We start from the raw sequence: 23,735 nt of genomic DNA, 5'->3' as shown, positions 1-23,735 counted from the left end.
CCTTCCTTCCTTCGTGGCACACCGAGTCACCCCGCAGGGTGCTACGGCCGGGGCAGCCCCTCGGTACGCCCGCGCTGCCCTTCTGCGCCCCGTTTCCCTTTCCGTGGAAAGGGCATCCCAGCCTCTCCCGCGCCCGGTGCCCGCTTTTTTTGGGGGAAAAGAATGATAAAATTGGACCCACATTTTAAACAAAGTGAACCCAGCTCCGGAGTGTGCCTGAACAGACATAGCCGAGACGCCCGGGTGGGTTTTCCTCTCCCCCCTCTCCCGGCTCCCTCCGCCCGGTCCCAGCCGCAGCTCCCCCGCCGCGGTGCGGCCCCGCCGCCGCCCGCCCAGGACCCGCCCTCGCGCGCGATCCCGCGTCCGTGCGCGCCGCCGCGCCGAGCCCCGCGCTGCCGCCCGCAGCACCGACCCCTGGTCGGGAAATGGCGAAGTAGCCGGGATTGGGGAGGAGGGGGCAGCGCCGGGAGCTATGGCACCTCCTCACAGCTGAGCGGCTCGGAGCGTGACCTCGATTGGTTTGGGACTGCGGGTAGATCCGATGAGCTGAGAAAAATCCAGAGCAGGAGGATTTGGGGTGAGTAAGAGATTGCCCCAAAACTGGCACCGACACGGCTTTTTCTTTTTTTTTTTCTTTCGTTTCTTGGGGGTGTCTCTGCAGAAGTGCTGTGAATTGGGGAATGCCAGTAGCTGGCATTGCAGCGCAAGTACTTCGCCAACTCCGCGCTTTATCCCCTCGCTGCCCTTCACACCACCGCCCCCGCGAGAACTTTGGGGCTGTTTTTCTTCTTCTTGTTTAAACAAGTTTTTTTTTTAACCACTGGCATTCTCAGCGGAGCCGGCCACGCACGCGATCCCCCGCTGCTTGCGGGCTCCGGCACTTGGGATGCTAGGGGACGCGGCCGCCGTTGTACCGCTGATGTACCGATGTACCGCAGCCCGCGGCGCCGCTGGCGGGGCTGTTTCCGCGGAGCCGTGCCCGCGGCGCTGCGGGGCCATCCCGGCCGGGGCAGGGCGGCTCCGTGCGCGGGGCAAGCACGACCCCTGCAGTCGCGTACCGGAAACCGCCGCGGCTGGCGGGGCGGCAGAGCCCCCGGCGGGGCTGGGGGGAGCCGGTGCTGCGTGCGCCGCGCCGCGGGGGCGGGCGGGGTGCGGTGCGGTGCGGTGCAGCGCGGGCATTAATCTCTTTCCGCTCATTCTATAGCAGCAGGAGAGGAGCCCCCCCTTCTATCCGTCCATCCATCCCGCCCTCCGCTTCCCCTGCCCTGCTGGCACTGCCCCGCTGAGACGTGCGGAGTTCGGGGGTAACTTGGACCTGGCCGCCCTGGAATAGAGACTCTCCGGACCGGATCGGTTGGGGTTTGTGGTCTATGTCGTGTTGGGAAATCTGGTGGATTTTTTTCTCGCTTGTGGAGGAAGAGCCCGGTGCTGGCAGTTGGCTTCGTGGTGTTTTTTGGAGGGCAAAGGAAGGGAAGGGATCTCGCCTGAGCCGTGCAGAGAGAGAGCTCGGACATGTGTTGTCAGCACATCTGGGGAATACAGTCTGCAAGTCCGAAAGGAAATTTGCTGGGATCGTTCAAACTGCGATATTGATCTTTGTTATTTTTTTTCGCTGAGGGATGCACTTGGCATGAGAATCGGAGGATGGAAATTGTTTGGGAGGTGCTTTTTCTTCTGCAAGCGAATTTCATCGTCTGCATTTCAGGTACGCAGCTAGCCCAGAAAGGGCGGGGGGGGCTGAGGGGGAAATACCATGAGCTTCCCAGGCTTCCCCTTCCTAGGGGCAAGAGGTACAGGTAAACCCAGATCAAAACAGGAGTTGAAAAATACGTGAACGATGTGAGTGGGTCGTGACAGAAATCAACAAACATCAATTCCCCCCCATTCCAATACCTGTGTGGTCATTGTGATACATGGGTTGCAGTAAATAACCATAGTGTAGTGATTAAGGAGATGCGTATAATTCCTAATGTACCTACTTGTGATAGTTAATTGCAACATTGCAGCAATCCCAGAATTTTGTAGCTCCTGAAGTTCTTAAACTCAGCTGATCTGCAGATCTTAAAAGGTTTGCGGTTCCCTGGAGGAGCTGTCATGTTCTGGTGCCACGGTTCAGGGTCTGCAAGGGGAGGAATAACACTGAAGAACATGCCTCTGCTTTTAAAAGGAGCTTTACTGTGGCCGTGCTCTGAAAATGAATTTAAAAAACATAAATAGCCCCATTCAAAGAACTCCTTGGTGGCTGGGATGCCAGCTTTAGGCTTCTTATTTTAACTTGCAGAGATCTCCCTCTCCTCCTGTATGTAGAAGTCGGATAATTTCAGTTGTTGCCAGAGCTTGTCCAATTAATGAATAGGCACGGCTGGGCGTCTAGCGTAAAGGATTGGAACAATTTATTCTTGGGGAAAACACTGCCTTCTACTGCAAAAGCCCTGGCTGCCTTGTTAATTTGTCATGTCGGTCATGCTGGAATAATTATGTTGCAGGAGGCAGGAGTGGGGAGGTGGCCAGTTTTCTAGTTTGGGACACTTCAGGGAGCCCCGTGGGGATCCAGGCTGCCTTCGTCTCCTGCTGCTCTGCTGCTCTGCAGGCTGCTCTGCCCTCAAGCCATTGCATAAGTCTGGAAATGGGAACACAAGCAATGCAGGCATGGTAATGCCGGGGGGAGGCAAGAGGTCCCGGAGGGCATCTCAGTGTCCAGCCTGGAGGTGCTTAGGGAGAGAGAGCTCCATAGCTCCCTTGGGACCATGTGGAGATTGGCCTGGGCCATCTCCCTGCCGCAGCCCCCAGCCAGTGGCACCGGCAGCATCTCACCCTGGCAGCGCCTGCCCCCACTGCGCTTTCTGCAGCTTCCCGGCTGAGCTGCCCTCGCAGCCCTTGGGCTGGCAGCACGTACACTAACATTTGGGGTGGCAGCATCTATGTTAATTTGTGATGCCTGCACCTGCCCCCAAACTTTCTTACTCCAGAGCAAATAGCATTGCTATCGGCCTGCAGGGTATGCCAGCCCTTCTTCTATCCCTACAGACTGGCACCATCTGGTACCAGGCACCCGGCTGACACTGGCAGCACCCCAGGCTGACCTTCCACTTGTGCCCATCGGTACCACCAGAATAATTCACTCTCTCACTCTTTAGAACAGTGAAACCTGCTGCCTCTTGTCATTTAAATCTCACACTTACCTATTTAGCTCAGCATGACATGCCACCTGTCCAGTTCCCTTCAAAACAGGCACTTCTTAAAGTACCACAGCGAGAATGGCAAAATGAAGCTCATCGCTCTCTTGGCCATTCTGACAGTAATATCCGGAGACAGAAAGAATCTGTCCCATTCTGTGCAGGTCCTTATGCCACACACTTAGCTGGCAGTGCTTCCTTCTCTCTCCCCTCCTTCCCTCATCTGCAGACATGGGAACCCAGGCTTCTGAAACCGATGGTGGGATCAGTCCTGCAGGGGCTCTCCTCGCTCTCCGTCTCCCTCTAGCACTAAGAACAGACTGATACTCATCTCCGTTTTCTTTTTCTCTTTTTTTTTTTGTTGTTTTTGGGGGGAATAAAGTGATTAAGTGGGATGCTTTTGCTGCATGGGTGAAGCTGTGGTTTCAAATAATTTTAACCACAGAAAGGATATTTGCAGGCTTTAGCCTTCTTTTTCTTCCTAGGGATTTTTACTAGGAATCAGTATTTGTCATCTTGGTAAAAAGGATTAAGATCTGTAGATATCTGACTGGCACTAATGCCTTGTATCTTTCCTCTGTCATCCTTTTCACACTGTGCTTTGTAGCATATTATCTAGCTGGGGTGTGTGGATAATGGTGTAAGTAAGAGAAGGTGTAATGAAGCTTGTTAAGGTTTGCCTCAACACTGGATTCCAAAAACTCTGTATTTTTAGCACTTCAGCACTGGTCATTCATTCAACATGTAACTTAAAACCCCCACCAAGTTGAGCACACTGCTGCAAATTACAGGAAGGTGAATTAAAGAGTGTGGTAGCTTTTTTTTTTTCCTTTCTTATTAAGCCAGTTTCAGCTATGAAGCGACAAGACTGGTCTGAGCATGGATCTTTCCTGAACATCAGCAACCGCTTGATTCAGTGCCTGTTTAAAACTGTGATGACCATCCTACTAATTCCAGGGGTTATTTGGATTAGGGTCTATTAAGGTCTGCTGTTCAAAGGGATGATGTCAGTCACTGAACTGAATAGACTATTCAGTTAGTTTATTATTAATAGTAAACTTATTTATTAAACATATGTTCAGTGTTGCGTCACCTGTCTTTTGCTATGTATTTACATGCCGTTTAAATATAAATTATGCTGAATGCAACACTCGTGCTGTGTTTCTTATTTAAAATAAATAATGAAGTTGTACAATTGGCTTTTTGGTGTCTCTCCCGTGCATTAATTTTTGTGAGACTGTATATGGAGAGTAATTTCATCTATTAAAAAGAGACATATATATAGTTTCAAAATATTTAATACCCAACAGATTTTTTATCAGTCAGTTACCTGGGTGTATGATGGATGGCTTGGTTTGGAAGAAATGATACTGAGATTTAGGAATATGTATGTTTTTAAATAGTGGTCCTTGTGCTTGGGAAATAATTTATCCGTGAACTTTGTAAAGTATTTTTGTTTTCTTGGCATACTGAATTAAAGCTTCTGCTACTTGAAATTGCTTGTTTAAAAGAAGAATCTAGTTTCTTTGTGCAGCTGCAAATGAGAAATAACAGATTGAAGGACCACAAAACCAATTTCTATCCTTTAGAAAGAAATGAAAACCCCCTCTTTCCTTCAAAGTCATGATGTATATATATTCCTTTAAGTTGTAGACTCTGAGGAAAAATAGTAATGATTTGTGGTATGACATTTGAGGTTTTGTTCCTTTTAATGATACTACAGCGTAGAGGGAACACAGGGTAGTGGACGTGAAGATGTCCTATAGATAGAATGCTGAAATAAGACCTCTCTGGTTGTTGTTCATTTGAAGATGCAGATAATCATGGCACTGGGATCATACTGTTTAGGTAGAAATTATAACAGTTGATGGTATGGTGTCCCTAATTTCTTTCCTGGGTAATAATACCAGCAAAGATTAATTAGTGTGAGTGTTCTCAGGTGGGATGTGGTTGATCCCATAATGGCTGCCACCTTTGCTTGCACAGTCATTTCTATAAACCATGAACAATTTCTTTTGTGATTCTAGATTTTAACAGTCAATTTCAGGAAAAAAAAAATCAGGATGCTGTTTTCAAAACCTTGCAGGATACTTCATTTAAATAACAAAATGCTACTGTCATGGGCGCTGATGAAGAAGGTTTCTATGTACATTTTCTGTTAATCTGTCAACACATTGATTTATAAAACCTGCATGTTCAACGTCTTAGTGGCTTTCTATGAATTGATATATTAGCTCTTACTGTTTTGGCTTGCGGGAACTAATACGGATGAAATTCATGCAATCCTACAGCTCTCTCTTTATTTGGAACTATTTTCATCCTTTGCCGTTGTACTCAAGTCACGTAGGGGCAGATCCCTGTTATGATGTGACTTCTTTGGCCTGTTTGGCAGCATACAGGGGTCATAAATCATGCATCATGAACAATGAAGATAGTATAAAAAATATTCTATCAAGGAATTCCACTGTGTATTGAGCATCTGATGTAGCATCTCCTGGCACTAAGGACTAGGAGTGTATTTGGAGCACAATTGCACTTCATTTTCTGTCTTGCTGCTTCTATAGTCCCTGAGCTCTTATTACCTGGCATAACACAGACTTGTCCTATAGGAACTCTAAATTATGCCAGGACTTGAATTATATGTTGAATGGTGGTTTGTAAGGTCTGATAACTCTTCTGCTCTTAGCATTGTACAACCTGAGATAATTCAAGCTAAAGCAGTGTTGCAGTAGAGAAGAGTATCAAGGCTCTAATGTCCATTAGTAACTAACAGTGAATGGACAAAACTGTTGAAACCAAGTTATTCTCAAATAATGTCACATAAATAGCTTTTTCTGGCACTTGTAAGAAAGAAATGTAACATTCTAGGGGAAGGAATTGTTCATAGTACAGATATATATATATGAGAGAAAGTGATCACTGGGCATGTAGGAAGTTATAACATGCAGCCTAGTGCACGTGGTAACTGAGAGCTTTTGGCATCCAATCCATTACAGTATTCTTGCCTGCTCTTTCCCATCTTCACAGCTTCATGTGTGTGGGCAAACCTTCATGCCTGCGTGGAGTTTATTGATGTTACCGAAAATCCACGTGGATTCAATCCTCCTGCTCACATTCATACTCAGGATGGAGCCAATAGGTTGGATCCAGGCTCAGTGCCTTAGCACTTGAATGTTTTTTCACTTCAGATATGTTCCTGCCTTCTCAAAAGGTGTGAAATGTTTCTGCTTTAGAATAAATTCTATGGAAATAGCCTTGCAGTCTCCTATAAAAGTCTGCTTTACTTTTTTTTTGTGTCCTGTATTTTTCATCATTCTATTTTTGTTGTTAGTTTTACAGCTACAGTATGACCAGATAGGCGCTAACATACCAAGACAACACACATTTTTAGCTTATATAAAGGTAGTAGAAGGGAACATTTATGAATAGTTTAGCACATATTATGCTGAGTTATTTTCCATCCAATAAACTGATGGAAAGAAACTGGTAATCACTGCTATTCTTTTCCAGATCTCAGTGATGAAGATACTCAGTTTTCAAAGGGACCTTTTTGCCTTGTTGTGTTGCCTCCTTGTTAATGCACTTGCAACTAGATTCCAAGCATCCAAAAGAAAATTATTAAAACCAGGAATAAACCCCCAAATCAAATAAACTTCTCAATTTAAGGGTAGTCTTTAAATCTTCCAGATACCACTGATGTCATAGAGAAGTTTTGCCCTTGATATTCTTGTGAAGGTCTCCGTTTTTAAATCTACAACAGCTAGATTTTAAGTCCAGCAAGGATTTAAATGGCTTTCCATGGGCATTATCAATATTCCTTGTACAGCAATGAACAAGGAATTCCTGCTTACCCTAGAGGCTGTTTTGCTTATTCATTGCTATTGGTCTAAGTATCGCTTTCTTTCTTGGTTGAAAGGTTGTAATTTAGCTGAGGAGGGAGCTGCTGTGTTCGTCGTTACTGATTGTTTGTGGCTAAACTTAACATGGCAAAGACTGAAGTGGATGATTGGCCCATCTGGACTGTTAATAGAAGACTATATAAAACTGTTTTATCATTATCTCATTACCAGCTCAAGCATCAGACAAAACTAGATGACAGTTATGGGCAGCACTGGCATACTGTGCTAAGTGTTATTTTGCTTCTGTCTTGTTTATCTGAACTATACATCATGCTGGAAGGAATAGAAAATGGAATAAACTTTTAAATTACTTGTTTAGAAGCAACACTCTGTAGTGTCACTGTATTTCCATTGCAATGCCATCAGAAGGTGCAAAAGCGTCTGTCCATGCAGTGGAGAATATCAGTTAGCAAAAAAAAATTCATTGTGATAAATTGAAACATTAATGGTAAATAAATAGGAAATACATTTTTTAAAGGATAATAATCTGGCATTTAGGAGCCCAACCTGTTTACAGTTGAATTCAAAGTAGTATTTTACTACTGGTTTAATCAGTGATGGTTAAGAGGATGTCAAAGGTCTTTTAATGGAATTTCTGGAAGATGAAATAGAAAGTTATTATTGTCATAAAAATAGAGGACTGAAACATTTTAGACCTATATTCTGTGTGATACTGTAGCCTTCTGGTGATATAGACAAGTACTGGGTGCCTCGTAGGCACATGGGTGGCCATAAGTCTAAACTTCTTATTTGTCACTATGGGAAACATTTTCATGCAGTGTTAGTTTAGGTAAGAAAGCATAAGGGAACCTATATTTACACCCACCTTAAAAGACCTTGGAACTCCGAGAATGTTATAAATGGCTTTAGTGTCAGTGAGGTTTGGGCTTTACAAATTGCAAAAAATTAAAGCTTGACAATGAGAAAAGCTTTAGATAGCAGGTGTCTCTGCTCCTGTGGAGTGCCAGGTACAGCCCAGCTAGGATTACAGCCCAAAAATACTTAGTTTTCTGTTATTCATCTTGAAAAATGGAAGGTGGTCAGTTCACACATATATATCATGCTGGAAAGCAATGGTCAGAACTAAAGAAAGTAAATGCTTTCATTGTTTGATGTATTTTTCCATATGAAAACATTTCTGGTCTAAATTCATGGATATGCAACGTTTATATTTCTGTAGTAAAATTAGTATTAAACTTTAATGCCCCACAGTTTTATCTTTTGTAATACTATTACCAGAAAAATATCACAGCAGGAAATTCACAAATAACTAATTAGAATGCACTTTTCTGTTCATTTTGACATTCATTCTTCCTCCTTTTATCATTAGTGCTTAATTTGGTCAAGCTCAGAACACTGTATGTTTGTCATCTGGCTTTTAAGTGTGGAACAGAGTTCTGCACTGACTGGTCCAAAGTGGTTTCTAAGCAAATGGAGGGAGGAGGAAGCTAAGCAACGTTATCCTTTTTTCCCCCTCTAAATGTGTGAGATCTCTAGCTTTGGAAGTAGTGTTTGAATAGATGGATTTAAAGGGAAACATAGGGTTTGAAAAATAATCTTGTCAGTTTTGTGGGTTGTTTCCAATTTAAGTTCTTTCCTACTGTTAACTACTATAGTGCCCTGTTCTGCTTCAAGAATCGTCATCAGAATGGAGCTTTTCTGTTCTGCCATGGATAGAAAGACTAGCACAGCAGGACTGCTACAGCATTTACCTTATTAATGCTAAAATAAAAAGATAATGAGTAATAGGAAAGGTCTTCCGCTATGCGTGACAATGGAAAACTGCACTGTTTGAAGTGATGTTGGAATGACTGTGTCCTCCAGCAAACCCTGCCTGATAACTGTACTCCTGGTGGGATGGTGGTTGGGTCACTGAAGGAGCAGGTCAGGAAGGATTGCTACTGCCACAGCTAAGTTTAGTTGGCAAGGTGACATACTTGGGCTCTTAGAAAGAGCATTCATTTGTGTTTGCCATCATGGCAGAAAAAAAGAAACTTTCTTTGGGGAAAAAGTGCTGAAGATTTGTACTTGCTGGCAGAAAAAAATAACAATATTTTAGTAGTGTCCCCTGAAAGCAAATCTTTATGGAGAATGAGCTATTTCCTCATATATAGGTGGAACACCATACCATTTATTTCCCATGTGGGAAGCTGCAGTTATGGAAGGGAAGGGCTGCTGCTGCTGGAAAGAAAAGGTGTTTGATTTACCTTACGCTGGTCCTCTTCCTGCTTGGGGCAGTGTGAACAGCTTCTGGCAGGAGATTTCTCTGAATGGGATTGTGTGGTCTGGATGTTTCTAAGAATGAAAGGTATGAACAAGAAGAGCTTTTTGTTATGTTTCAGTCAGAAAGTTAAAAAAAAAGAAAAAAGATGAATTTCAGGGGCAGAACTTGGAACAGTTTGCAGGGAACATACACTGTTGGCCACACTTTCACAAATGGAGAAACTGAGGTAAAAAGTCATGTGAAAAGTCACCGAGCAGCAATTTAAGTAGTTACAGTCTAATTTTACTCTCATTTCTGCCTTGCAACACTAGGATTACTCTTAAACCTTGTTTCTGGTCAGCATATGACACTGAATCACCTCACTGAAATGAACGAGCGCGAGGCCACCACAGGGCTGGTGACAGGCTTCCCGCCATGGCGGGAAGGCAGTGACAGACTGTGGGATGAGCCTGCAGCCTCTGCAGCTTCATCCTCTACCCCCAGGGTCTGCCTGCTTCATCCGTCTCAGCTCTGGTCCTGCACACCTGAGTAGCCTTGGGTCAGGTTGTGGAGAGAACTGTGAGGAGCCATCTCAGCAGCTTTAATCTGCCTTTAACTTCAGCCCCTTGCCCGCCCTCTGCCAAGAGCCCTGCTGCTCCTTACCTCACTGACTGGAGGTAACACTGACTAACCAGCTCGACCGCGGACCTGGCTCCTCGCTGAGGACATGTTTCCTCACCACAGCCGTGCCTGGCGATGGCGGGAAAGTGGCTGACCTGCACCGGCTCCTCATGTGGGTGGTTCTGGGGCTGTGTCCCACAGGAAGGTGATGGCCCTTGTGGTACTGCCTGCCCTCACAAACTCCTCAGATCATCTGACAATGGTTTCTGTGAGCTATGTGCTAATGCTGCCTTTCAATTTGTGACTGGAGGGGGCACGGCTGCAGCTGGGGGCAGTCGGCAGCTTCAGTGGATGATGAAACCTGGCAGTCTGGCCCCAAGAAACATAAACCAACTGTTTTTAAACCTCTAGAACTTGAAGCCCAGCTGAGCAGTGAGTTCGTGGTCATTTCTGCTCCCTTGCCTCTTGTCTTCATGCAGTTTGCTTCTGCTAGATCTATCCTGTGTTTAAACTTGTTTGGCTTCTGCGGAAGTGAAGGATCACAGAGGGGTCTGGTGTATCCTCTCAGAGGCTGGATCCCTCCTTCTCTCTCTGCCTGTGTATTACAAGGTATTTTTTCTCTTCACAGTCATAAGAGTAAAGTTATCATGAGGTATAGTTATGGTATATTTAAGAATTCTATCAATTAGAGTTTAACTTAAATTGGTTTCCAGGAGTTAGTGTGAAATTAAGTTTCAATTCAGACCTACACAAGGTTCCTCCATAAATGTGTGTTATTTAAATTCTGCTTAAGTTATTGACATTCACTTGGCCTCTTTATGGATTTATTGTGACTATGAGGAACAAATAAGTTCCTCAAAATGCAGTACTTAGCCTGCCTCATGTTTCATAGGCTCACAGAATGGTTTGGGTTGGATTGTTATTTCTTAATTCTCACTTTTTGGATGGCCTGAATGAAACAGACACCATTTGTCCCAACAGTAAACACATTTCCCCTGGACTAAGGTAAACAAAACAAAAGAGAAAGAAAGTGAAATAGCAAGAGGTGAGTGGTAATACATAATGCTTTACAGATGTGAATTTCTGTTCCACTCCTGTACTATTTATAAAAATGGCTGGACAAAGTTCTACAATACATTTACATCATATTTATATATTTGGGCTGCATCTACCAAAGGACACAGAGCCTGCAAACTTCCTCTTTTCTCTCCTCCAGCTGTTGTCCTTCTTGGGCTCTACTTGGTGCTTCAAAACCAGCAGCAAGTAACTCTAATAACTCATGCTTGTAACTCACCCATATTTAGTTTGTTACTCTGTGTAACTGGGACCTTCTGTGCCTACTATGTTTTTAAATACTTATTTACTTTGCAGTCATAAAAGAGCATATCTGACAAGGTAATCATCATCTTCCTTTTAATGCTCTTAAAAAGAACATATGACTTAGATTCAGACCACAGCAAACAACAGATGAATTTAAATCCTTTTTGAAAGGTCTCCTTTTCAATGGCTTCTTTACTGATACCCTGATAACTGTTGTGGAGGACTGAATGATGAAGTGTGGCTCAATCACGTAATATCGTCACGTTACTGGGCAGCTATGAATTGATTCTAGTCTCTGAATACTCCAGAACTTAAAGTCTTTGAAATAGAGCATACTTATATATAAAAACAGAGTATATGACATAATGCTACCGCATTATTTTTAAAACTCTTAAGTGGTTTGGATATAACTTTCACTGGTATTATATAAACTGTACAGAAATAATTCCCTGGCATTTGCTTGGAATGACAGTCATCAATTCCCACATGTTTATTTAAGATCTTATGTGGAAACACAAAAGTATTTGTTTTACACAAGTTTATTTTGGATATTTTGCCAGGAAAAAAACCCCGAACTTTTCTAATATAGGCTGAAATAAAGTGTAAAATAAAATCTTCAAATCGGCTCTTAGTTCACAGGGGTAGTGTACAGTGGAATTACTCTGCCAAAAATGTTGGCATTAAGTATTGAGCAGAGGTCTCTTGGTAAATAGTCCCATTAGAAGCACACTGTGACCTCTGCTGCTGGCATTCAGGTATGTGAGAGAACCGTGCTTAGGAGCTTTACTAGTCATGTGGTCAGAATGATTTTCAATCACTTTGGTTATTGCTGGATTAAAATTGAGGCTGTAGAGATTAATGGTCTGTTGTTACTAATCCACTAAACCTCTGTTCCTAGATCTTTTAAATTGAGTGAACCTGTAGATTGGTAAGTTACTGAGAGATATGGATTTGTAATGGTTTTAACTGTGTGTCTTGATGTTTGGTGTTAGCAGTATCCCATTACTTCTCTTTCAGATGGTGATCTTGGCTGTTCTTGAATGGAAGTGAACTTCATACTTTTTATTTATACTATTCTATAGCACAGTAAAAGTGTGTATTATTTTAAATGAATGTGGATGAAGAAAGCTTTACTATGTTTAAATAGAGCTGGCATTAGTAGAAACTCAAATATGAACAATAGACATTAAATCTGGTTTTTAAATTGTTGTTACAAGCGGAGGCCACTGTCCCTAACAGTCAAAAACCAGGCACTAACTCCCTTTAGTCTGTCTGCCATTAACAGTGTTGGTTGTCCCCTCAAGTGGGTTTTACTGACATTTGAAGATGTGGTCCAAAGCAAAATGGCTATTCAAGCTTTTGAGAAATTATGTTTTCTAAACTGGTGCAGTATTTGGTGTATCAGGGCTTGAGCTATTCCTAGAGATTTAACACAGTTAGACGTAATTTCTGTACTTAATTTCTGTGCAGGTGCAAGAAGTTTTCCCCAGGTAGAAAAAATCAATCTATGAAAAAAAAAAGGAGGAAAGAAATGAAGAAACAGTTCATCCATCTACTGAGACATGAGGAGACTTTGAGCACAACAGTGTAGTGGTTTGGGTTTCAACAGGGATCTGTAAACAAGATATATGAAGAGAATTTTAACAGGTCTCCATCAGTACAGTATGGGAGAGATGGGAGTTAAGAGAAAGGGAGTTAAGAAATTAATCAGAATGTGGTTATGGCTGGGAGGGTTCTGGGGGGCATTTAATCCGAGTGGATAGCTTTACATTAGGTGAGAAGAGGGATGGAGCTCCTCACGCGTGTGTTTTGGGCCCTATTTACCACATCTGTGTTAAGGTTGCAAATTGGAATTATTTTGGCTTTCAGATGTTTGTAATTTTGTGAAATAATGCATTCTAAAACTAGAGAAATTAAAAAGACAAGAGTTTGATTTTGAGTTCTAGAAGAATGTAGAACAGTCCTTTAAAAAATTATTTCCTTTGATGAAAGGAGTTGAGTGCCTGGTGCCTGCTTGATTGGTGTGGACATAGGCAATGTCTACATGACTTACAGAAGAAGAAATGAGTTTGATTAAATAAAGAATGACAACAGGCTAGCTCTGAACAACTAGGTTTTGGTGTTTGTTTAAAGTGCAGTGTGACTACCTCTTTAATAGAAAGCATGCTTGAATTATCACCTAATTATGTCTTGCTCTGAGTTGGTTTTGATTCCTGTCATTATATGCTGAAAACAAGCAGAATTTTTTTGCTTTTGTGTTCATCACAGATACGGAAGAGTCAAAGGAGAGTACATTTACATATTTTAACTGCGCTTGCATTAATCTGCTTGGGAAGGGGCAGTAAGCTGTATTTATAATTTGTATAAATTAATAACCCCTTACAAGCATTGAAAAAACAATGCATTTCTGATTTAAAGGGTCACTATGTCATAAAATTTTATTATTATTATATTACTACAAATGTATTCTACATGTTTATACTAACATACAGCAAGGTAACGTGGCTTTAACTTTATAATTGACTTAAACCCTGTCAGGGAATTCCAGTGATTCAAATAAACCCTTTATTTCATGCCGCCATCTCTGTTTCTGCATCCTGGAGACTTGGCTTATTCTTTTGCCTTCTGTTATCTCAGTAATAGTATGTCTTGATTAAGGACTGCAAGGAGCTTTTACATCTGTTCTTGTCACAAAGCTATGTAGGGTAAAGTAGGCCAAAGATAACTCACCATGCAAACTATGGACCTCCAGTTCTTTCTTTCCCTCCGGATTTAATATTGTATTCAAATAAAACTGGGACTATGGAAGTAAACCAAAGCATTTAAGTGGATTTTTGGTGATTTCTCAAAGCTCTCTTGAGGAAGAAGAAAATATTAATGTAAGACTGAAATGTATATGACTGGATGAAAAAGATGAAGCTATAGTCCTGCCAGCTATCAGGAAATACAGTCCTTATCCTATAGTAAATCAGAGTTTACCATCTAAGTGAAAATAACACTTACTGAGGTGAATAGATCAATGAGAATAGTTACTGTGAAACTGGAAGGAAAGAGTTGCATCTTTCTTATTTATGATAGAGATACCTGATACCAGATAAACACGAGTCCTGTCCTTGGGTCATGTTCTACAGAAGACTAATTTGTGAGAACTAGACACTAATTAAACTGGAAACATAAGGGAGTTAATGTTTGCAGCTTCACAGACAGGCTTTGAAGGTGATTTAGATCTGGGTCTAAATTAAAGGTCCACGGTAGGATGGAAAACAATACCTTGACCTTTAGCTAGCACTTAGGCCAGCCACTGAGCAGTTCTTCCTACCTAATCAGGTTCACACTGTGAACAGATGAAGCATCTGTTGAGAAGAGAGACCTCAGCTAGTTTCTCTGTATGCCTGTAATGAATTTGTGACTGCCTACTGAATGGCTTCACGACGTTACGTTGGATTGCCCTAACTAGTGGCTGAAAATGTACTGTGCTGTCAGACTTAGCTTTCTCTTTTCAGAGACTTCAGTGACCACGGGCTTGACTGTCCACTGTCTAGCATCTGAAGTAGTTATAAACCCACTGAGTGAGAAATACTACTCTATTCAAATGATAGCAGTTTTTACCTGCTTGGCCTGAGTGCAACTAATAAGCAGCCAGATACTGTATTTACATAAATCAGCATAACTAAAAGATCTATTCTAGTTTGTTAGAGACAGCAGCTAGCCCACAGCATGAGTGTGCAGGAGCAGGTCCTGGCACGTGTCGTTTTGCTGAGTTTGGCTTTTGATCAGAAGTAATATGCCCACTAGCTCTGTTAACTTCAATGCTTATTGCATGGTTGTAATCCAGGTTTAGATCCAGATGGATGTAAATATTTTAACAGTTGCAAAACAAACATGTAGTTTGCTCATTTAGGGGGGGATTTGGTTTTACAGCAATCATACACAGAGAACCCTATTATCCATGGTCCATTTTTTTAAAGCCTCTGCCATCTCTTGCACTCTTGGTATTGCTGTTTTTTCTTCTCAGTTGCTCTTAAAGGCAATATTAACAGATGGCATGCATTGCTCATTAAATCTGCATCTACGCCTCTCCAAGGACTGCAAAAATGTTGGGAAACAGACCATGCTACTGCAGTAAGCCCTTAGAAGCTTGGAACTTACTGTGCTATTCATGAGCAGTTTTCACTATCAGTAAGCCCTTAGAAGCTTGGAACTTAACTGTGCTATTCAAGAGCAGTTTTCAGTCTGTGTGTGTTTTGAGTGCTGTAGCAGTAGTGTCACAAATACACTGGTCCAGTACGTGCCATTTTCTCACAGACTGGGTGAAATGTCTGTGTTTGTTGCCATATTTGTGCTTTGGTAGTGTCACAGTCGACATCTCTTCCCTTTTGTATAAACATCTTAATGCTGGACATTAAACCTACGTATCTGTAACACTTAATTTCCCACCTCCATTTACATGTGTCACCTGAGGTATGTTTGTTTTTCCTTGAGATCACTTTCTCTGTAATGCTTAGCTCTTCTTTTTGCCCTGTCTGCAGCGATGACACTCTTTAAATAGCGTAGATATATAGATGTTACGTATAGGCTTTCTCAACTTGAATGTATCTTTGTCTGAAGAGGCAGCACTTTGATGTGCGAATCGGAAGGGCATTATGCCAGAGTGGAATTCACTTTCTGTATGAGAGATGCAGAAATCCAGCTAGCAGATAAGAATTCTCATTTTGGCTTCTTTATTACTCTGATTTGGAACTGATGGGATCTGACTAGCAATCCCAAAGACATCAATATAGCCAGAAATAGGGTTCTCCCATCTTGTTTCTCTTAAGCTTTTATTTTCTTAGTAAAGTGTTGGATCAGAACGGTTAAGTCATTGCTGATTCCATGGTTCATGGAAGGTTAGGATTTAGTTCACATTTCTGATACGTTAGGGCTAAGGAAGCTAAAAGTGGATAGTACAGTAAGTAGAAATGAGATTTTTACAGAAACACTTCAACCCATCCGTGTTTGAGCTGGTCTAAATGGGCACAGCGAGGAGTGGACATTCTGTAATCTTTCCTAGTATTTTCTATTTGTATTTATGATTTTCTATTGACTTGGGATATTTCATGTCATGTTCTAAAAGCGAAGTCTAAATACAAAGTGTTTTTAAATAAATCAGTTTCAAGAAAGGGCACAAAAAGCTGTACAGGTGCTCCTAAGATGAGATTAACCTGGTTTGTATTCATTTAGATTGTTTATTTGAAGAGGCTAAAGTGAGCCTAGGAAACACAGTTTAAATTTATCCAATACAATTTCTGAGCATAGGCAGGAAGCTTGCCTACCTCACGTGCACATTTCATCCCTGTGATTTACAAGAGGGAAATATTATGCTTATGGAGATTTGCAAACTGAAGGGGCCATCTAAAGTAGCACTGAGGAAATAAGAGATTTGCTTTAGTTCCTAACTTAAGAAAATTAAAAGAGCGAGACAGTCAAGAGTGGGACGAATTGATCTGTCATCTCCTATTGATGGAAGTGGTGTCCCTAAGCATGACAGGATGTCATTATGTTAACTATCACCATGCCAGTAGTACTGTATTTGTCAGTGGCACAGTAGGACTGATTCTGATCCATAAAGGTGCAAGAAAGTAAATTTATCAGTGCTCCATAATTTAAACTGCTACAAATGAGAACTGAAGCAGCTTCACTGGAAAACTTAAACTGTGCTTAGTTCTTCTAGGAGTCTTGCTTCTGATCCCATTAAAATGACTGAAGGTTTCACCACTAACTTTCACTCTACCAAAACTGGACTGAAGGGACAGCAAGTGACTTGCACCTGAGGTATTTCAAAGCTTAGGCAGTCTGAGGTAATTTCCTTTATTTCCTGACTAATTTTCTTCTTCTCCTCACCCTCTGTCATTGCTTGCATCCATTCCTTAGTTCAGAGTTAGGAGAGAAGGACAGTGGTAGACCAGTGAGGGGAATAAAGAGTATTTGGTTGTGAGGTGTGGAATAAAAGAAGGATGGAGGAACAGATAAAAGAATGAGGATATAGACGAACAGGGAGGATGCTGGCAATGGAAGATAGCACTGAGATTGCGTGTTTCAGAGTGCACTTTGACAGAAACAAACGAGAAAGAGCACTGAGGAGAGTCCACTTTCCTAATTGCTTTTGATCTGGTCCTAAACAGATAGCAATCAGGTGGGTAGCTTCCATAGGAAGTAGACAATCTTTTTGTCTGAAGACCCACAGAGATATAGAGAGAGCGAGCGCCTGACTGTTCCATCATCAAATCTTGATTATTGATTTAAAAACTTTAACTAAGAGCACAGAAACTGTCAGAATCCTTGAAGACAAAATTGTTAGTAACTTAAACACTGAAGTTCTTCACTATGTAGCTGTTGACCTTTGAGGAGTCTGACTGCTTACTGAGACTATTTCATTAGTATTTGCACATTGACTTCTTGCCAAAAAGTCAATCTGCTTTGTCTTTGCATGATTTTGTTATTTTGAAGGTCTTCATCTGTGGAATAAACCCCACTATGTAACAAAGAGCTGGCAGAGTTGGAAGCTTTCCAATAAAAACCTTCCCAGGTTAAACTCTGGTGATGCTGAAATATTACAAGTGTTTTATGTAGCCTCCTTTCCCCTGTGTCTTACCTAACATAGCTGTTTCTAAAGAAGGGCAACAGTTAGTTTTAGTTCCCACTGCCCCCTAGAGAATGTTCTACTTGTTATTTACAGGATGGAATTTATGCATCATTTGAGCTTGGAACTTGGACTTGACTTTCATTCTTTTATCAGCCTCAAAGAATGTTTTAAAAGATATTTATGATGAGCTTAATGATCCCTGTCATAAAGTTGATAAGTTATGATGCAAGAGACAGTATGGCTCTTAGCTCATATTTAGGTGCTTGGCATTTCTGCGTTGTTGAAGATGCTTATACAAGCTGTCTAAAATAACATGTAAATACCACAGTGAAAAAAGCATAAGGAGAGGCTGTATCAGAAAGGGCTGACTCAAAAGTAGATCAACTATCAGTGGCCACAGGAAAATGTCGATTTCCTTCTGTTGCAGGATAAAAAAGGAGAAAGAGGGATGTACTCCATCTCTTCTTTTTTCTCTTCTTCCCCTAATTTCCTCCCCAAAAGGAGAGGAAGGTCAAAATATGACCTGAAAAAGCTGGATGGAGCTAGCAACTTTCTGTAGGCAGTTAAAGCTCTCTGAACTATGAATGTCCTATTTACTGAGCCTACAGGGCTGAGATCAGACTTTTAATGATAGAGGGATTTGATGAGCCTGTCAAACGCTTAGAGCCTGGAGGAGGAAGGTATGGTTTATACCTTGTGATTAGAGTTTGAGTTCTATCCTGTGCTATATTGGCAAAGGCTGCATTTCACAGCCAAGGGATAGACTTGCAATAGAATAAAGAAAGAGATAGGCTAAAGTAATTCTCATGTTCCAGTTCAGTGGAGTAAGCAAACAGCTGCATCCTGCAAATGATGCAGATTTGGGATCGGTTTCAAGGAGAGCCCAATTAGAAGCATATGAAGGCAGCCTGGCCTGTCTCCGTGGGATAGGGCATGCATGACTGTAGGTATTCATCTAGTGCCTGGCAGAATGGAGCTCTCCTAATTGGAGTTTTGGATGTTCCTCCAGCCTAAATGATGCTGTGCACAGTAAGTGAGCACAGCTCCACTGATCTCACTAAATACACATCAGACTTGTACTAACTGTAGGCTGTCTCTTCCTAGAGCTGAGCACTGTGAGCCTTATTTTGCTCCGCAGGTAGTAACGGAACTTGAAGCAAGTGTGAGAAGATATTATTATGCTCAGTTATTCCCAGGTTAATAAAGTGGAACCTTTGGCTCAGGAGATTCCTAAACCTCCAGCTGTAATGACTGGAAGGTTTTAGATTAGGGATCTCTCTTTGCTGCCTACTTTTGTGTTCTTTTTTCCAGCACTTTTGCTGCTGACTATTGCTGCAGAAACAACAGTTCCCAAACTTGTTTGCCCCTGCATGCAGGGTGTGGGATAATGGGGGATAGAGCAGCTCTGAGAATCCTTTGCCAGAGAAGAGAGAAGAGTGTGAAAGATCTGGAACAAGAAGCGTCCATGGGTGTTAGGAGCTTAGAGCTTAACCACTGCTTCCCAGTCTTCCCCCATTGGGATTACTTTCTTTTGAGACTTTTGCTAAAAAGCAGGGGCTGAGCTCAATACCTGTGGGCCCTGGTTCTGTCCTTGCTGAGTGCAGTGCCAGCCCCTTTCCTCAAGTTTCTTTTTACTGCTGCAGGCCCTCACTTCCCCAGGCATATCCCCTGTTCTACTCTCAGAAGCTCTTCAATAACCCACTCCTAAAGGAAGCACTCACATCTCTCCTACTGGGTTCTTCCCAGGTTGGTTGAGCTCATCTGCTGTTGCTCTTTCATATAAATCGCATTCACGTTCATTATGGTTGCAAATATTATGCACATTTGTACACAGATGTATATGACATCACACACACATATATTTGCATATATAAGCATGATAAAAATGGAGTCAGCATCTGAGGGAAACAGATTTCCTTCATAGCCTGAAATAAGTTACAAAGCCTACATCTCTGTCAAGTGAAGTGCTTTGGGCTGGATTTTGCTATCTGCTCTAACTGGGACTCACTGGCTGGGTGAAGACAGCGGTGGTAGGTGCTGGAGTGGGAGGACAGGCAGGCATTTGGTGCGGAGGAGATGACGCCCGAAGGAGGTGCTGAGGAGGGGTGGAGGTAGAGAGAGAAAACCAGGAGAAAATGAGGTCTGAGAGCCAGTGAGGTATGGCAAGAAAGAGAGGAGAGACCTAACATTGTGATCACTTTGGCAGGTACAAGAATGGTGTCATTTAGTAGAGTTATTTTTAGTTTTAAAAAATAAAGAGTTGGGAGAGGCAAGTGTTCATATACACTCACAATCTAAAGTTATCTTAACACTTCAGAAATACCAGAAGAATGATTGCTTCTATGAGGGTTGTGTGGGAAAAGACATTAATTTAGCACACTCTCATTTTATTGCAGAGGTTGTGGGACAGAGGGAATAAAGGAGGGATTGCAGGAAGAGGAAAAGATAGTCACAGAAGAATTAAAGACTTCTCTAGAGAGTAGAATTTCATCACTATCTCTGCTAGAATTTGTGTTGCTTGGCAACAGACTTCAGTCAAACTTTTCAGGGGTGGTCACTAATTGTATGTTCCTTGTTTCCCCCAAGGCCTGATTTGCAGAAGCGCTGAGCAGCTACAGCTAAAACAGGTCAATAGGAGAAATGTTCTGTGTGTATCAGATGCTCTGCAAGTCTAAAGACTGTTAAAATTGTATACTGGGGCTACAAATTGGCTAATAAAAGGGAGTGAGTATCTTACTCTGACTGACATTCATTTACACATTTGTAGAAATTTAGACCACCTCTTCAGGAACGCTCAGGAATGCCAGACATTTTGGGAGTTTGAATCATGTGCTAAAAATGCATGAGACTTTTCCCTTGGAGTGCTAGGAAGACTGGCTGAAGCGGCCTTTCACAGCACTGCCTGCTTGGCTTCGGTTAGTGAGCCTTTGAGGGCTTTCTTCTGCACTGAGGATTTAAGCAGCCCTTTCTCTCGGTCCCAAGGGTTAGACTGAAGGGAAAAAAAAAACCCTCAAGTAGTCATCTTAAGGAAAGCATAAGGCAGAGCCAGTCCTCTCCTTTTACTCTGCTTTCTGCTTCCAGGTGCTGGCCCCACCTGAATTTCTAGTAACCTATCTAACCTAAGAACCATTAGGTTCCTGTGTAACTGCTGCGTGCAGGTCTGGGTTCAGATCCTGTTCTGTTGAAGTCATTGTGCAATTTGATTGGACTGCAGTGGAGGAGAAGGAAGATTAGACCCTTGAAAAGACAGCTTTTGCTATCTGTGTGGAAGGAAGCAACGCCCAGAGAAAACATAGCTTTGTAATGACAGCAGTCCTCTTGTCTGCTGTAGCTTAGACCGGAGTTTGGAAATCTTTTCCTTCCTAAGGTCCAGACAGGTATTTTTAATATCTTTTTGAGGAGAAAGAGCAAACATTAAAATTAATCCTATTTTTCTCTTGTTACTATAGGACCAATGTGACTATGGGCCATAGGTAATGAAGTGGCTGGCTTTATCCAGTTCCTAAAGTGCTTCTTAATGTGTGTATTCATGATCATAGACCATCTAGCTCTTCTAATGCATGGAAGACTACTAAAGAATCTCTATATTAGCCTTTTATAAAAGGATACAAGCATGTGTAGGAGGTAAAACATGTCATGTTTTAATCCATTAGGAGTGACTGTGGTTCTTAATTCAAAGCCTAGAGAAATATAATTTATTTAAACAGTACTTTCTATTTCTATAGAACCTTTTACTCAAATATCTCAAAATACTTCCCACTAGTTGTTACACAGAAGTAAAATATGCTGCTGCTCAGCGTGTAGAACCCTCTTTGGGTAGGTCAAAGACTGTTGACTCATAGCTCACTGCCAAATTGTAGTAGTAGGGCTTTGCGCTGCATTGCACAGATAATTGCCCAGACAAACTATAAAGCAATGAAGAGCTGCCTTGAGGATCTTGAGGCTCCCAGGTCCAAATCTTGTATCATTCTAATGCAGATTTATGTGAGGCAGGGCAGCTTACAGCTGGTTAAAACTCAAAATAGTGCAAATGATGCCAGTTTATGTTAGTCAAACCCAATGCACACGTCTGTGTTAGAATTTTATGTGAATTCTGACCTCACTGATGTTGATTCATGGTTGAAATTGTCTGTACAGTTATGAAGCTAACCTAACTAGTACTGTACTAGTTTCTGTTGGCTGACTTCACATGAATTGATGGAGCCTCTGGGTTTGCAGACAAGCTTTGACTTCTTTGGGAAGCACTGGCAGGGAGAAGGCAGGGGGTGTTAAATGATGAAGCAGCAGTTTTAATACAAAATGCCTGTTCAGGATGGTAACTGCCCTAAAGAAATAGGCCAGTGTAGGTCTCGTATGTTACTTAGTTCTGTCAACCCAGCTTCACCACAGCACTTGTGCACATGATGCCACACTAAATTCAAGAACGTCACTGAATGCAGATGGAAGGAAAGTGGTGCTTTGTTTAAGCAGCCATTTGGAGTTTAGGGTTTAATATTTTACTTACTTAGTCTGTCTTTAGCATTTCTTTAGCAATTCTTTTTAAACTTGGAATGAGTGAAAAGTTGTTCAGGGGAAAAGAGAAAAATTGGCACTTGAGATCGGAGGTGACACGGTTTGAGAATTGTGCTTTTTGAGACAGTTAAAATGTGCTGAGCTTCCGGATCACTTGACACTTCCTCAGATTACAGCGATGTTATCTGTGGAGTACTGCTGTGTTTAATAGCAACAGAATAGTTAATGCCTAACGTTTTCATGTGTGCTTAGCCCCTGATCTGTGACAAGTCTCTAATTGTGTATTGAAGATTCTTTAAAGATGTATGATGAAAAGTGATTAGTGATCATTTTGAGATTATTGATTTAATTTCCAAAATGGAACGCCGAGTCTTTGGGGGTTTGGGGTTTTTAAATACTCAATAATGTAGTTTGACAGTCCACAAAACCTTACATGTTGGGTTTTTCTACTCTTAGACATTGACTAGTGACCAAAAGAATTAAAGACAATGTTGATGTTCTATTGTGGTAAAGATATAGCTAAATATTGCCCTATGACTGCTAGGAAAAATATTGGGAATTACTGCATTGTCTTTGAAGAAAAGCATATTTTAAGAAAGCATGAACCCAGAATTGATGATTTTTGTTTGAGTAGTCTTCTGGGGTTTTGGGGAGTAAACAGACCTTACTTCTTAATATCAGAGATTGTTGTTTTGTTTATTATCCTGACATCTCCCTCACACTCAGGCTGCTTTCTAATGGCAGAAAATTATGAGAAGAAATAGTGAGTGTTTGTAAAGTAAATATCACCACTGGGTGAACCTGCTGATGGCATAGCCCAGACCTAACCAGCTCAGCTGTGTGGCAGCAGGACAAGTCCACTGCCCATTCTTCATATCTACCTTGGGCTGCAGTTGGGGAAATCACAGTTAAAGAAACCCATACCTAGAAAGAAAGATTGTGATACAGATGGGTCACAAAACAAATGTGTGTTTGTTCTGGAACCATATTCAGTGCATATATGAAGTCATGAGAATAATTCCTATCAGGTTAGAATGTGCCTGGCATCTCTGCTATGAAAGCACCATTTATCAAAATGCTGGGTTCTGCAGAGTGCTGCATCAGTCTTGTTACATCTTATTAATCTTCAGTCTATAAGAAAACTCTTTGAGTTACACGGACTGCTTGCATTACTAAGAGTTATAGACTCAAGCTTCTTAATATATTGGTGATGTACCAATAAGATGTCCATAAACATGCATGAATTTAAGAACCAGGAGATAAAGTCAGGACATGGTCAAACATTGCAGAATGGAGACACATAAATGGTTTGGCCTAAAGTCTGAAGGTCAGTAGAAGAGTTTGAAGCAGGTGCTATGGTTAAACTGTTTGTTCTCCAGCTA

General features: G+C 41.8%; 1 protein-coding gene across 2 annotated transcripts in view; it reads left to right on the top strand.

The window, feature by feature from the left end:
* The first annotated feature begins 341 nt into the window (after positions 1–341).
* CA10 (carbonic anhydrase 10) overlaps positions 342–23,735 on the top strand; it is a 196,618-nt gene continuing 173,224 nt past the window's right edge. The window contains exons 1-2 of one of the 2 annotated variants that reach the window (XM_030506182.1): positions 342–577; positions 1,208–1,705. In XM_030506182.1, the coding sequence (XP_030362042.1) occupies positions 1,645–1,705 (61 nt within the window). In that variant the 5' untranslated portion in view covers positions 342–577; positions 1,208–1,644. Of the gene's footprint in view, positions 578–1,204; positions 1,706–23,735 lie in introns of both variants that reach the window. The other variant, XM_030506181.1, reaches the window with a different exon arrangement.

The sequence above is a fragment of the Strigops habroptila genome, chromosome 14 (assembly GCF_004027225.2).
Source record: "Strigops habroptila isolate Jane chromosome 14, bStrHab1.2.pri, whole genome shotgun sequence".
NCBI lineage: Eukaryota > Metazoa > Chordata > Aves > Psittaciformes > Psittacidae > Strigops > Strigops habroptila.
The sequence above is the reverse complement of the archived record's forward strand: the minus strand, read 5'-3'. Positions and strand labels throughout refer to the sequence as shown.